Source organism: Poecilia formosa, unplaced genomic scaffold (assembly GCF_000485575.1).
Source record: "Poecilia formosa unplaced genomic scaffold, Poecilia_formosa-5.1.2 Scaffold901, whole genome shotgun sequence".
Lineage (NCBI taxonomy): Eukaryota > Metazoa > Chordata > Actinopteri > Cyprinodontiformes > Poeciliidae > Poecilia > Poecilia formosa.
Genome location: NW_006800840.1, coordinates 31,449 through 45,607, shown reverse-complemented (window position 1 = coordinate 45,607; position 14,159 = coordinate 31,449). Strand labels below are relative to the sequence as shown.

The window sequence follows — 14,159 nt, the reverse complement described above, 5'->3', positions numbered from 1 at the left end:
CCTTTTATAGCACAATCAACTAATTATGTTAACTAAGTTGTTAAAAAAAACTGTGATATCTATGAAATATGACTTAAAGAAATTTGATTTTGTAATTAAAGCCTTGAAATTGGGCCTCTGTTGCTTTAAACACTCCTGCTTTTTCTGAAACTTCACCTTCAGAAAGTCATCACTGCATGGCTCCTCTATTAACCCTTTAACAATGTTTTCACCAGTGTTGCACTGAGAAGTAGTTCCTGCAATGAGATCAACAGATGTGCAGTTCCACCAGGTGTTGAGTGTAGGAGGCACAGATTCTCTGTGAGGCAGAAACTCGGAAGCTTGGAAACTCCTCAACACCGTGAAAAGAGGAGGAGCTGCGCCTCGGGGCACCAAGCGTTTTACAGAGCTGAATGGTTCAAGAATTTCTCAAGCATGCATGGAAAAATCAAGGTAAAATTCCTGGTATGTTTTTGATGAGGGAATAACATTATAACATCATGCAAACATCAAAAAAGTCGATTTTACATAATACTGCCCCTTTAATGCAACTATACAGTGGAAGTCAACAACATTGTTCCAGGTGAACAGAGTTGCAGATGTCTTTGCTGATGAAATTAAACACTGTTCTCCGATGGTAAAATTTCTTATTATGAAAAGTTGGCCATTCTACCAACTAAAGGCAAAACTTATGTCTTTCTACATTAATACATCTGTACCAACCAAACAACTCTAAGCAGGAAGCACCCAGCCTCCTAATACAAAGTACGGACTCGTTAGGAGAATAAAGACAGCTACTACAGAATCTGGAATAGTCATTTCATCTCAGCATTTAATACAATACTCTGTGAGAGTTCTCCTACTCTTTCTGAACACTGGCACATGCCTGTGGATTCTGAACTTTATGAATGAGACTCCACAGATGCTACACATTGATTAGAGTGTCACCAACTCCACCTCACTTAGCATCAGATTCATTCAAGAGTGTGGACTCGATCCACTGCTGACCACACAGTCCTGTGCAATCACAGATGAGAAAAGCCTGATAACAAAATTTGCTGATGATATTCCAGTCGGAGGAATCATTTCAGACATGATGATGGACAAAAAGGAAGTCAATCATTGGACAGCATAGGAGATTACCATAAACTTCAGGAGGTCTTGACCTCAGCACACGACCCTCAGTATAGAGTTGTTAATTCATTTAATTCCAATTTAGTTAATTTATATAGTGACAGAACAATTGTCTCAAGAGGGTTAATGCAATTATTGACAGATTCCAAGTCAAGTACATCCTCTCCCAGCTGTCAGTGCAGGTAAGTTCAATCAATCAATCAATCAATCAATCAATCAATCTATCAATCTATCTATCTATCTATGGAAACCCAGTAAACTGCATCGAGTCATTGAGTGTTAGCAGAAAGTTCAGCAGAGTGAAGACCTTTGATTACCTGTTCTAATTAAAAAAAAAAAAAAAAACAATGCTGGGATTAAATCAACCAGCAGAGCCTGACAGAAACTGAACATCAAAGTCATTCAGCAGCTGCAGTACCACAGACATTCCTCTGTCCTGCAGAGGACAGTGAGGGGAGCTAAGGCGTGTCCCTCCTCTCTGTTTGAGAGTGGCTGCAGGAACAACGTTGTGAGTTTCATCATATTCCTCAAAGCCCTCATCAGACCGCCAGACATCTTTCTAAATAGCTGAACTTAATGCTAAGATTATCTATCTCACTTGTTGCACTTAGACATCTTAACTGTTTTAATTATTTGTATGTTTTCCCCATACTTATATGTTTATACTTAGAGATCACAGAGAAATTTCTTTTAGTTTGCATAAAGAAAAAGACAACAAAATAGATCTGATTTGAGAAACACCAGACAGTTGATGATTAGTTCCTCATTAATTGATATGTCATGTCAAATTATTGTGAAGTTCTACCAGCATTTCTTTCAACTTGTATTTGTACAAACATTCTAGCAGCTGAAACAATATGTACATTGTTTTTTTTTTGGTAACACACCTTGTTTAGGGGACAGTGATATATTTTACTTTGTATCTTAATAATTGATTTAAATTTGAATTATTGTTTACAACTCATTTCTTTTACATATTTGCTAAAAAGCATGTCAAATCATAGGACTGACAGTAATGTTATCTCAGTGTTTTCCAGTACTGGACTTCAGTGTCCTCTGCCCTGCATGTTTCAGATTTTTTTCTACATCAACACAACTATCTTTTAAAACACAAAAGCAACTAAAATGAAGAGTTTTAACAATTTATCTTCAAAATTCAGAAGATTTAGTTTACAGAGAGAGAATTATATTTTCTGTTTCACCAGCAAAGTAACGTTATGACAACTGTTGTGTGTAAAGCCAGCATCTAATCAACATAAATGATAAATCCAGAGAAGGTGCTGTACTTGTTGTTGTTGCCTCCATGAGCTTTGCCTCCATCTAGTTTGATGTAGATCTCGTCTCCTGGCTCCAGATGCAATACGGCACTGTTACTGGCATAGTCATAATTTTGGTCAGCATCCTGGGCTATGGCACTGGCACGTACCTGCAGGAATATGAAAATAGACAAACACAACTTAGAGTTTTGTATTCATCATCATAATTGGCCTATCCTGAGCATATGCACAACCATAGAATTAAATGGGATATAATAATTCTGGTAACACTTTATTTGAAGGGGGTTGAATAAGACTGTCATGACACTGTCATGAACATGAATAAGTCTTCATGAATATTTATGACTGTTGTCATAAAGTGTCATTCGGTAAATTATGACACTAGTATCTATTTTTTACTTAGCTTATCCAATTCTGATTACTTTTTCTTCAAAATCTCTGGATTTTCCCATTTTCCCATTCAAATGCTCAGAAGCGAAGCCAGTGAGGCAGCAGTGAACTGAGCCTCACCTGGACTGATCAACTTCTCGCCAACTGCACAATCTTTAGTATGACAATTGAATTTTTTTTTAGAAATTAACTATTACCAACTTTCTTCATGTTCTTTTATTTTGGACCATGAGTGAGAACCACATGTGCGAAGCTTATAGTCGTCGGTCTCGGATTGAATTTCACTGACTTGGGGTTTATACCCTGCTTAAAATGTATCATGTTGTGCATATGGTGCAAAAATGGTGTAAAAATTCAGTACGTTTTTTTACTTCTTACAATGTAACTTGTCAAATGTTGAAGGAAATGCACTCTTTTGGAGTCAATATAACACCATAAGCTAGTGTTACTGGAAATTCTCTAAAACAAGTGTAAAAAATATAACAGAATCATAGACTATTTTACTATAAATGTACATTTATTGAAATCAACAATAACTTTAAATATTTACTCAATATTTTTCAGATATACAGCTAAAACTTAACATAAAATACATATTTGTAGGACAAAAGACATCTTCCATGTCTTGTATGGAGTTTATAGATGACATGTTATTAAGGGTGGTGATGGTGGAGGTCGGTTTGCTTCCTGGTCTGCCCATCCTCAGTGTTTGCCTCACCCACCTTGCCTGCTAGTGATGCGTTCATGAAGTCAGTTTTCAGTATATTTAGGCAAGTTGTAGTTTGTTATTGTCCACAAAAAAGCTTTTTTTCAAAGCGGACATGTTTGTATCTACGTAAACTTTTACGCCACGTTAATTTTAATACATGCCGTCTTGAGCATAAAATATGACAGCACACATTTTGAGTGCGTATGCATGCATTATTCATGCCCTAACCCTAAGCACTAAGCAGATACATAGAACAAATTAATATGTGGATGTGGTATACATATGGTACATAAAATTAACAATCCAAAGTCCAACAAACCCTAACCCTTACCCTAACAATCCAAATTTGAGGATTAAAGGACTAATGTTCCAAGAAGATCTTAAGAAACTCTTCTATGCATGTAGTTGATTTGAATACTCAATGTATTTCCACATTTTTTCCCTAAAAAATAAGACAGCTGCAGCTGATCCTGCTGCACTTGTGTTACCTGCTTGACTGGGATACATTTTTTCAGGAACTGTCCTGTGATGAACCATTCATATCAGTCAAGAATACCGAGAGGCAGTGCAAAGAATTAAATATTGTTTAAACTTAATTTTTGCAGGTGACTATACTTTAAAAATATTAAGTGGTCAACATTATCAACACTCTCAGCCCTTATTAGATGTGCCATCCCACACTCCTGCTTTACTGCACATCATTAATGTCAGGGAGTCTGCCCTCATAAAACAACATTCATAAGTCAGGAAAAAGGCAACGCCTTGCAAAAACAAATTGACCACATTTTATTGCACAGCATCGCTAATGCAAACTGTGGTGCATGGAGTTTACTGTGTCTCTTGGCTAAAAACTTACCAAAGCTGTTATCAAAGATACTGACCACGCTCACATTACTTGCACTTGTCCATTTAGACCAGTGTTTCTCAACCTTTTTTGGGCCAGCGCCCCCCTTTTGTAAAAATGACCACCAGCGCCCCCTGCCGTCCTCTGAACGCCCCCTGGGGGGCGGTACCGCCCTCGTTGAGAACCGCTAATTTAGACTATTACTACTTAGAGCTGCTGAACCTGAGTGCTGACTCTTAAAGCTTGAGTTTGTAATTATATGCTTCAATTTAACACAAGAATTTGTCCATTTTTGAATTTACTTGTTTTAATCTATCCTCCATATTCTGTTATTGTTTGGATTTGGTTTCATGATTAGTTATCACTATAATTATTTATTAATAGTCATTTTTAGAGGATCAGCACTACAGTTTGCATGCAACTGAACTATATCCTACAATACAATGAGAAAATGCAATATTGGACGTTTTTTATTAGTGGTATTGAAATATTAAGATAGATGTAATCATTTTGGCAGCGTGTGTGTTGGTCAATTATCTCAGAATGTTCTGGACAGGTGGGCTATTGATGCTAAAACCGTATGTATTATGTAAATGTTGCTTACTGTATTATGTGAACTGAAAACGTTATGACTTGTAATTATGACTAACATAATTGCTTGTAGGCATGTATTGCAGAAAAGAAAAGAACGGAAGAGGAAAGAAAAAAGAAAAGAAAATATACTTTCAATGTCCTTTGTTCCCCCCAAGTTCAAAGTTTTACCTGATTGTTTTTGCAAAGATCCGCCCACATACTGGTCCCATCTCCTCCACGCATCAGAACGTGATAAGTGAAGAAATAAATCCCAGGGATGGAACACGTGAACTTTCCAGAAGTTGGGTCGTAATGATTTCCCAAATTGGTCACTACGTCGTCAAATTTGAGCACTTCGTATCCTTCGTGCTGCTTTTTCAGTCCTGCGTAAAAGGCGATCTTTGGCACAGTGCTGTAGGTGGCGGCGCTGATTGCGCCAGCAACTGCGCTGGGTCCCGGGGGTCCTGGTAAACCAGGTTTTCCCGGTTCACCTCTATTTCCTGGTGGCCCAGCTGGACCGGGGTGTCCCGGTTCACCTGCAGCTCCCCTTGGTCCCACCTTACCCGGACGACCCGGTTCTCCTCTGGGTCCCTGGATAAAAGTGGGCAATGACTGCAGGAGGCTGTTGTCCCGGACCGCGTCTGGAGCGCCGGTGCTGCTTGGAGTAGTTGTGCTGTATGGGTCACACACCATCCTACAAGCGCCGAGCATCTCGTAGTGCGTAAATGTTCCAGCTGAGCTCACCAGAACTGGAATAAGGACAACCAAAACCAGAACCATCATGATGCCCAGGACCCCCGCTGCCACCAGTCCCTTCCTGCCAGCGAGCCGCGAAAGCGCAGGACGGTCCTGCTGTCTGCGTTTGGGGGGAATTTTGGCTGGCTAGAGAGGTAAACCTCAAAAGACAAAATATGCTCCTTTTATGATGAGTGACTCTTTCAAAGAAACTCTTCAGTCTTTGTTCTCCTGCTTTGCTGGAAAATCTCCGAAACGAGTTTATAATCTTAATTCCAGCAGTGGATCTGAAGATAGATCTAAAAGTAGATCAGGGGAAAACAAAGAAACAAAACAAATGGAGGCAGCAAGGTGTAAGAGTGAGGTCGAGAGAGAAAGAGAGAGGGAGAGAGAAAGAGAGAGAGGGAGAGAGGAAAAGAGAGAAAGAGGAAGAGAGAGAGAGAAAGAGGGGGAGAGAGAGAGAGAGGGAGAGAGAGAGGGGGAGAGAGAGGAAAAGAGAGAAAGAGAGAGAGAAGAATTTGTGAACCAAAAATTTAATTTGGGATATTTATACAATGTGTATTATATTTGTACAATATGTATTTCTTACTGGCAACTGATCCAGTATAACAATAGTTTCAAGGTAAACACGAGAAGGACACTTTCTTCTCAAACCTGCATCACAGTGTTCATTAAAGGCTAAACTTTCAAGTCTTCCTTCGACAGTTGGGGCTGTACTAACACTGTCCACCTATAAATCACCATGTGAAAATCAATGGGATTTATTTAGCCTGGGACTCATTGTGTCCTTGGAACAGTATGAGATGAATTCAGAAGAAAACGAGAACTCTATAAACTCAATGAAATGAGGAGAAACCAAAAGTATTGAGCAATGACAATAGATAGTTTAGACCTGAATAAGAAAGTTTGTGAAATTATTTTTCAGCTTATCTTGAATCATCCTAAAAAACTCATTAAGTTAAAAGCCTGATTTAAATGATTGGATGTCACCAGTTCAGCTTTGGCTAAGTCCATTACCACAACTAGACATGGTGATCCTGTGGAGAGTCTGGGTTAGAGTGTTTGACAACCCACTGAATGTTGTACCCCGTACCACGAAGATTGTTAAAAAGTGTGGTAACTGTAACAGTATAGTCTGCAAATGTTGAACCATTTCAATGTCAGTAAGTAAATTATGTCCACATTCTACAGCTCACTTATAAGCAGCATTTTAACATTCTCCATCATTAGCTGTTTTTGTTCCGTCTCTACAGAGCATTGTTAAGATTTTTTGTAGAAAAAAACCCCTGTTCTCCTCGCAACAATTTGTGAGCAACAAATATTAAGAAAAGCTGTCCATATCTTTCTGGACCCTGATGACCGTCTGGACCCTGAGCCAGCCGGCTCTCTCCTGGACATAGGCTCCAGTGCTACCGAAACTACAAGACCCAGAGGAGCAAGGTTGCTTTTGTCCCCAGGGTCAAAAGCAACCGTCAACATAATGTGTTGAGTGATGGCTCTTCCCAACACAGAGCCATCACTGATCAGGGTCCAGCTGACCCTCCCAACACAGGGGTGCCACCAGGAATCTTTGGCCCCATGACAAAAAATTAGATTGGGCCCCCCCATGTAGCTGCTGTCACAATTTTTTGATTCTATTTGATTCATCAAAAGCGTCGCAGTTTTAAAGGCTTGCATCTGCCTTGCTTTCTTTGGTCCAATACTGATAATAGCACAATATTTACTGCTAGTGAATTTTACATGCAACAGTAAAATGCATATTGTATGTATACTTGCAAACAGTATGCAAATAAGTTGCTTAAATTTTATTTATCAGTTTTAGATTACTGAAATGTCTCTCCATGAGCAACAGTTACAGACAACATGCAAAATATACATGAAGCAATCCAGACTTCTCAAACAATGTTATGTAGTTGCATTTTATTCAAGCTGCAGTATATAACTTTAATAAAAAAAATTCTCCATATTTGTTAAAGCTGTCACCACGTTGTGACAGTTTGTTATGAGACAGATAATCTGTGAAAAGATCAATCTCCTCCACCTCCTCCTTGAACTACTATTACTATCTAAAGTAATGCACCGTTCTGACCAAAAACAACCAATCAGAACCAAGTGGACGCTATTAGTGCTGTCAATCAACCTCATTCATTCACTGCTAAATGTGCTTCTGCCACTGATTAGTTGTTTCTAGCACTGGGAGAAGGGAGAGGAAATACATTTTTCACAGATTATCTCTCATGCCATACTGTCACAATATAATGACCGTCAACATAATTTGTTGAGTGATGGCTCTTCTCAACACAGCGCCATCACTCATCAGGGTCCAGTTTTAACAAATATGTAAAAAAATATATATAATTTTTAATAAAAGTTACATACTGCAGCTTTAATTTTACTCAGGAGAGGACGGGTCAGGAGGGATGTGGGTTTAGAGCTGCTGCTGACTGAGAGCAGCTCTATCTGTTGTTAAGTGTGGTAAAAGATACAGGGACAAGTTGAATATATGAATATGTTGGTAATTTCTTTCCTTAATTCATTAAATGCTAGTGAAATGGAGGCAAACAGTAGTCTGTAGCTAAGCTAACTATGCTGAGTGGTTGATAATCTCACACAGTCTCCTCACCTCTCTTGGAGAAAAACTGGGTTACAAATTCACACTCTTACCTTTTTCTCTCTCCCTCTATTTTTTTTTTTTTTTGAAAACCTGATTTTATCATTTTTCTTAGTAGCATAGTAACTGCTAAAGTGGTTCTACTGTCTGCTGCTGAACAGCGTCACCGTCGAGCACTAAGCAGGAACAAACATTTCATGCAGATCCAGGGGGGTTCAGGGCAAATATGTGCTTTTTGGTCTGGGAGTGGAAACAGTTAATTTTTACTGCTAAAAACAATTTTAGAAAACACAATATAATTAATTTTGTAATTGACAGGGCCCCATTTATTTTTATTTCTATGAACAGAAAAAGAAAAAAAAGAAAAAAAAAGAAATTGTGGAGGGCCCCCTGTTGGTCAGACGCCTTTAGAATTGTCATAACTTTCCCCCCTATATGGCGCCCCTGTCCCAATACATCTATGAACTTTGGCTACATAATTACTGCACACTGCAGTCACAAATCACACTGCACATTTTACTACATGCTTATATTTAGCAGCATCAATTTTACGAATTCTATTGTTTGAATTATCACTTTTGAGTCTATTTGTTCTGCACTTGTGAACCTGCCCCTCAGTGACAAATAAAGTTATTTGAATTGAATTGAAAGCCCTGTTCAAAGCATGTGCACAACTTTCCAGTATGTACCAACGTTAGGCACCAACACAGCAACTTTTAAACTGTTAGCATCTGAAAGTCCATGTATAACTGTAAATCATTTCTACAAAACAAATGTCATATTGTATCTTATGGAAGCATTCAGCTGGCAGAACTAGAAAATCATTTTAAGAACACTGTTTTTAAATCTAATAATATAACAAACAAAATAAACAGGAGTAAGAAGAAACTGATCTTTTCACAGTTTCTTCTAAAGGACACTCAATGCAAGATGTTGCTGTTTTACTGTTGCCTCCAAACGACAACCTGTTTTGGTTTTAATGAGATATAAACCTCATAAGAAACATTCTCATTCTTTGATGTTTCTCTGTTCATTTCCTAGCTCTGCCTGTCAAATGCTTCCATAGTATCTATTGGAAAACATTGTAGAAAATATGTCTGTCTGACCTGTGACAAATGAAGGCCTCAGGAGTTCTGAGCTAACATTAGACTTGCTGAAGTGATTCAGCTAATTGGATTGTGATGTTTTTCTAAGACTTTAACTCTCCGGTTATGGAATGAGTGGAAGAGAGATCGCCCAGGGCTCACCGTTTGAGGATTACTTCTGTAAGCCATGCTTTATCTGAGGTATCTCAAAGATATGAGGCAAAACTAAAGATTTCACTAATGGTAGATCATATCACTTATGGTGATGACAAAAATAAACTTAAAAATAAGACATTAAACCCCAACAGAAATGATCAGTCTCCTGCTTCTGTCCAGAGAAACAGCAGCACAACAAATCACTAGGATAATGTGCATGTAGTGTGCTCTAAATTGTTAAGAAATGAAACAGTAAACATTATAAAAAATAATTGGCTCTATATGTAAAGTTCTTTTATGACATGATACGACCGGTTAAATGAACTGACCTGAATATAAAATTACAGAAAATAAGTTACAACTTAAATCAAAACAATGAACAGTGGTTCATTTCTCAAAAAGTTTATTGACAAAAGCAAAATATGGATTTTTATCAACTTACTTGTGGCAAAAGAAAAATGTTCCAACAACTGATTATGCATTAAATATAAAATGACATATATCTGAAGGCACAGAGATAAAAATGAGAAGAATCAAAGGGATTCTGTGAGGACAGTGGAATGGATGCAGTGAGTTCATCAGCTTCATTTGTTTCCAGTCGTGAAATGTCTGAAACTCTTCAGAAAATCAAAGCTCAATGAAAAAACCCAGCTGCAGACGTGAACTGGGGCCCCACATCTCATTTAGGACAAAATGTGAAAAAATTATATGTACTAAGATCATTACATAAACCTTTAGGGTATTATTATGAATTCATGTGTTTATATATGTATATAAAAAAACCAGTTGGTTAATATTTGTGTTTTCTTCATATTTTATGTTATCTGTGGTTTCTCTATAAACTCTGCCATTACTGGTTGCCAGAGACACAAATATGCAAACAAGGCTGGTGATTATTTTCTCAGGATATATTACCAGCAGGCAACATAATATTTGTAATAAAAGTAAAAAGTAAAAGAAATTTCAAATTTGAGAAGCAAATAAAAACTAAGAGCGAAATAACAGGTAAATATTTTAAACACTTTTCAGTCTTTTCTCTTACATGTTAGATGTCTAGAAGCTTTTAAAGTAAAGACTTTCAGCCTTTACTTTAAAAGTTCATGATCATGCAGCATATTGTGAAGCATGTGCTTAAGAAAACCAAGCAAAGCAGATGTTATACCACACCTGTTTAAACTGGACAAAGGAACCAGGGGAAGCATCATCTCTCATCACTAATTTAAATTTTAAACCTCAGATTTCCTCGGTGTTTCACTCTGGCTGCTAAAAAGAAGTAACAGGATTGTAATGAACTGGAAAAACCAGCCAAGACAGAAAACACAGATTAAAATAAGGAGCTAAGATCAGTGAGAATACACAGCTGTTAACCGGGATCTTTCCGATTTTAATACTGTAGAGTCTTCATTTTCATTTATGGGAAAGTGCAGAAGTAATAATAGTGTGTAAAGTCATTTAGCAGCCGTCTTCCACAAGTATTTTTAAGGAACGTGTCTTTTTCATTTGGCATAGAGCTCTTAATAAGCAAGATACTTTTTCCACAAAGTGTTAACAATGTAAAATTCCCTTTATGTATGTAAGCTTACTTCATTAGCACATAAAGCAAAAGGAAACAAAAATGCACAAAGACCACTGAAGATTGAAAATAGGACATTCAAAAACATCCCAACTTGTTACGTAACAGGAACATGAGAGGCAGACAGTTTGGCTGAAGGGTGAAGGCTCATCTCCATGCTCAATTTCCTCTTCATTTGTTCTTGGCAGCAAGTGGTTTGCGGCTGATCTTCCTGCTCTTGTCACTGCTCTTCTTCGGAGGCTCTGGGTTAGCCTGCATGTGTCTACCATAGAGACTGGGAACAAAGCAAGAAGAAATATGAGCAGACAGATTTAAAATCCTCATGCTTGTGATCTGAGAAAAAATGTTTTGATTCTGTAAAAGTTGTAAGAATTTGTTCATCAATTTGGCAAATAAAATGATAAGTCAAATCTCTTAGTCCAGAGAATAATGCCCACAAATGTGTATAAGCAGCATTCGAAAAAAAATAAATAAATACTGAAATATTGTGGACTGGCACCAGAGGTGTGATCATCCTCAGCAGGTAGTATCTGATAAAGAAAGTAACGTTAGGAAAAAATTTTATTAGAAGCCATAAAAATACTTAGGTGTGGAGTTTTTCTCAGTGGTTGCAAATGTTTAATGTGATTCACTTAGTGCCAGTTCCACACTTACAGGCCAACATCCTTCAATGCCACTGCTGTCTGTCACACTTTCTTCCCCTTGGGTGTCTAGCATACACAAGGCTAGAGGCTCAGTGAGGTGGAAAAGCCCAGACCCTCTTTCTCCTCCCTACAGCCTTGTTAGTCCACTTCTTACTGTACATCAAGCTCAGATGGGGTCTTTAACAAACCTACTGCAGCTCTCTCTCTTTCTAGGCTTTGACTCAGTTTTTAAAAACCAAATCATTTCATTTTTATTTCATATCTGTAAGTCAATCAAAGAGTTTGTTTTTTACAAAGCCCAACTAAACAGGAAAAACTGCAGTGTTCAGTAAAGAGCAGTAACTACAGTTTGAGAAAAATGAAGAAAAAAGAGAAATTAAGGACTGGAGTAATTATGATCATCTGAGGTATCATTACATGACATTACAGGTCATCATAAGCACAGAATCTTACTTCCTGTTAAGAAAATTAAAAACAAATCAATATGGATTTAAAAGTCATACTGAAAATGCAATAAAAAATACTGATATAATACATTTTTATTTGAGGCTTTGCTTACACAAGACCTCTGTCTGTAAACATATGAGCTGTAATTTGAAGTTACAGACTTGGGCTATAACCTTAACTGGTTCTTTGGTGTGTGTGTTGGGGGGGTTTAGTTTAGAGTGTCACTCGTGTTTAGTTTGTTAGTTATAAAATAGTTAATCAATAATAGTAGAAATGTACACTTACATAGACTTTAGGATGCTGTATTGGCCTATTTATCAGATTTTGTGAGTTTTTCCATCCTGGGGTTAGGGTTAGTACAACAGTAGCCCAGGATGGCCACATAGAGACATAGCAGAACGAGAGAGGAGACCACCCTCATTAAATGACTAATTCTGAGGCAAAAATATATATAAAAAAAGATTATTTTCAGATTCTTAGCCAACTATTGACAGCATAATTCAGATTATTATATTACATTTCTGCCAACAGATGATAACCTTAGGCATATCGGTACCATCTACATTATGCTTGCTGAGGATGTTGATGTCAATCAGGCCCACAAATGAGTTTGTTAAAAAATAAATTCAGTAAGATGTAACCATTTAGATTCAGGTGAACAGCAGCATTGAATGGCCTTTGTTTGTCTGCTATTCATTTACTACCACATTTCTTTTAACCCAGCTGTACCAGAGAGGAAGTTAACTGGTCTCACCATACTGTGACAACATGGTGACAGTTTCAGCAAATATATAAAAGATTTTTTTTTTTCCTAAAATGTACATGCTGCAGCATTGAACTGCCTTTGTTTGCATGCTGTTCATACCCTGTGGTGGCTACACGATTTAGCTGAATAGTCTTACTCTGTACTTTCAATTTCTACTTATCTGGAGCAAAGTTTAGTGCTGGTTTACAGTTACAGACCTGGAAATAGTGTTGATATTTTGTATTTTTTTCAGATGACACATAGCTATTAACAGTAAATTAGAATGTTCACCATCTGAGTATCTTCAATCCATTTGGAAATAATCCAGTGTGTGTGTGTGAATAAGGATACTAAGACACCTGCAGGAACCAAAGGTTTCATTTTAAAAGCCAGAGCTGCTACCAGATACTATCTCACCTCAGAAAACAGACTTCAGTATCTAAGGTAACTTAAGGTGCTTTTCTACTGGCAAGTCACGCACTAACCAGTTAGTGCGTAGTTCGGTTTTACCCCTGGTAGTGAGTTTTTCCATTACCCGCTCTATTCCTCACTATTGTGGGAGGGCCTTTAGCACAGCAATTGATCAATTCTCCGCTGATGTTTGCAGTGACACTCAGCCATGGAGAACCTCAAGGTTATGGTTCAGATGGACTTAAAAATATTATTGGTTGTTTTGGTCAGAACGGTGCATTACTTTAACCAGTAATAATAATTCAGGAAGGAGATGGAGGAGATTGATTGTTTTCATAGATTATCTGTCTCATAACAAACTGCTACAACATTGTGACAGCTTTAACAAATATGGAGAAAACATATTTTTTTAATTAAAGTTAAGTACTGCAGCTTGAATAAAATACAACTACAGAGAATTTTTGAGAAGTCTGGATTTCTTTATGTGTAGTTCCACGTTGCTTTTGACTGTTGCTCATGGGGAGACATTTCAGTATCTAAAACTAAGAAAAAAATTTAAGCAACCTACCTGCATACTGGATGTGGACTGTTGGATGTAAAATTCATGAGCAGTAAATATTGTGCTAATTATCAGTATTGAACCACAGAAAGCAAGGCAGATGCAAGCCTTTAAAATTGTGATGCTTTTTATGAATCAAATAGACTCAAAAAACTGTAACAGCAGCTGCGTGGGGGGGCCAAAACTAATTTTTTGTCAGGGGGCTCAAGATTTCTGGCGGCGCCCCTGCCTGTGAGTGATGAATTGCTTCAAAGCATACATTTATGATTGAAAAAAATTATTTTCTT

At 37.6% G+C, this 14,159-nt stretch overlaps 2 protein-coding genes across 3 annotated transcripts in view; both read right to left on the bottom strand.

The window, feature by feature from the left end:
- Window positions 1-200: 200 nt before the first annotated feature.
- Window positions 201-5,979, bottom strand: c1ql3a (complement component 1, q subcomponent-like 3a). The gene is made up of 2 exons (XM_007543768.2): window positions 5,096-5,979; window positions 201-2,539 (listed from the first exon to the last, which is right to left on the bottom strand). The coding sequence occupies exons 1-2, from the start codon at window positions 5,687-5,689 to the stop codon at window positions 2,360-2,362; spliced, it is 774 nt and encodes a 257-aa protein (XP_007543830.1). The 5' UTR covers window positions 5,690-5,979; the 3' UTR covers window positions 201-2,359.
- Window positions 5,980-9,881: 3,902 nt separating this feature from the next.
- The window catches only part of rsu1 (Ras suppressor protein 1), a 32,898-nt gene continuing 28,620 nt past the window's right edge, over window positions 9,882-14,159 (bottom strand). For both annotated transcript variants that reach the window (XM_007543767.2, XM_007543766.2), the window contains exon 9: window positions 9,882-11,340. In XM_007543767.2, coding sequence (XP_007543829.1) covers window positions 11,238-11,340 — 103 coding nt within the window. In that variant the 3' untranslated portion in view covers window positions 9,882-11,237. The remainder of the gene's footprint in view (window positions 11,341-14,159) is intronic.

Coding starts and splice junctions, on each gene's coding strand:
- c1ql3a (XM_007543768.2), bottom strand. CDS start 5,689: ATGATGGTTCTGGTTTTGGTTGTCCTTATTCCAGTTCTGGTGAGCTCA. Junction 2,540..5,095: donor ATCTTTGCAAAAACAATCAG/GTAAAACTTTGA, acceptor ATATTCCTGCAG/GTACGTGCCAGTGCCATAGC.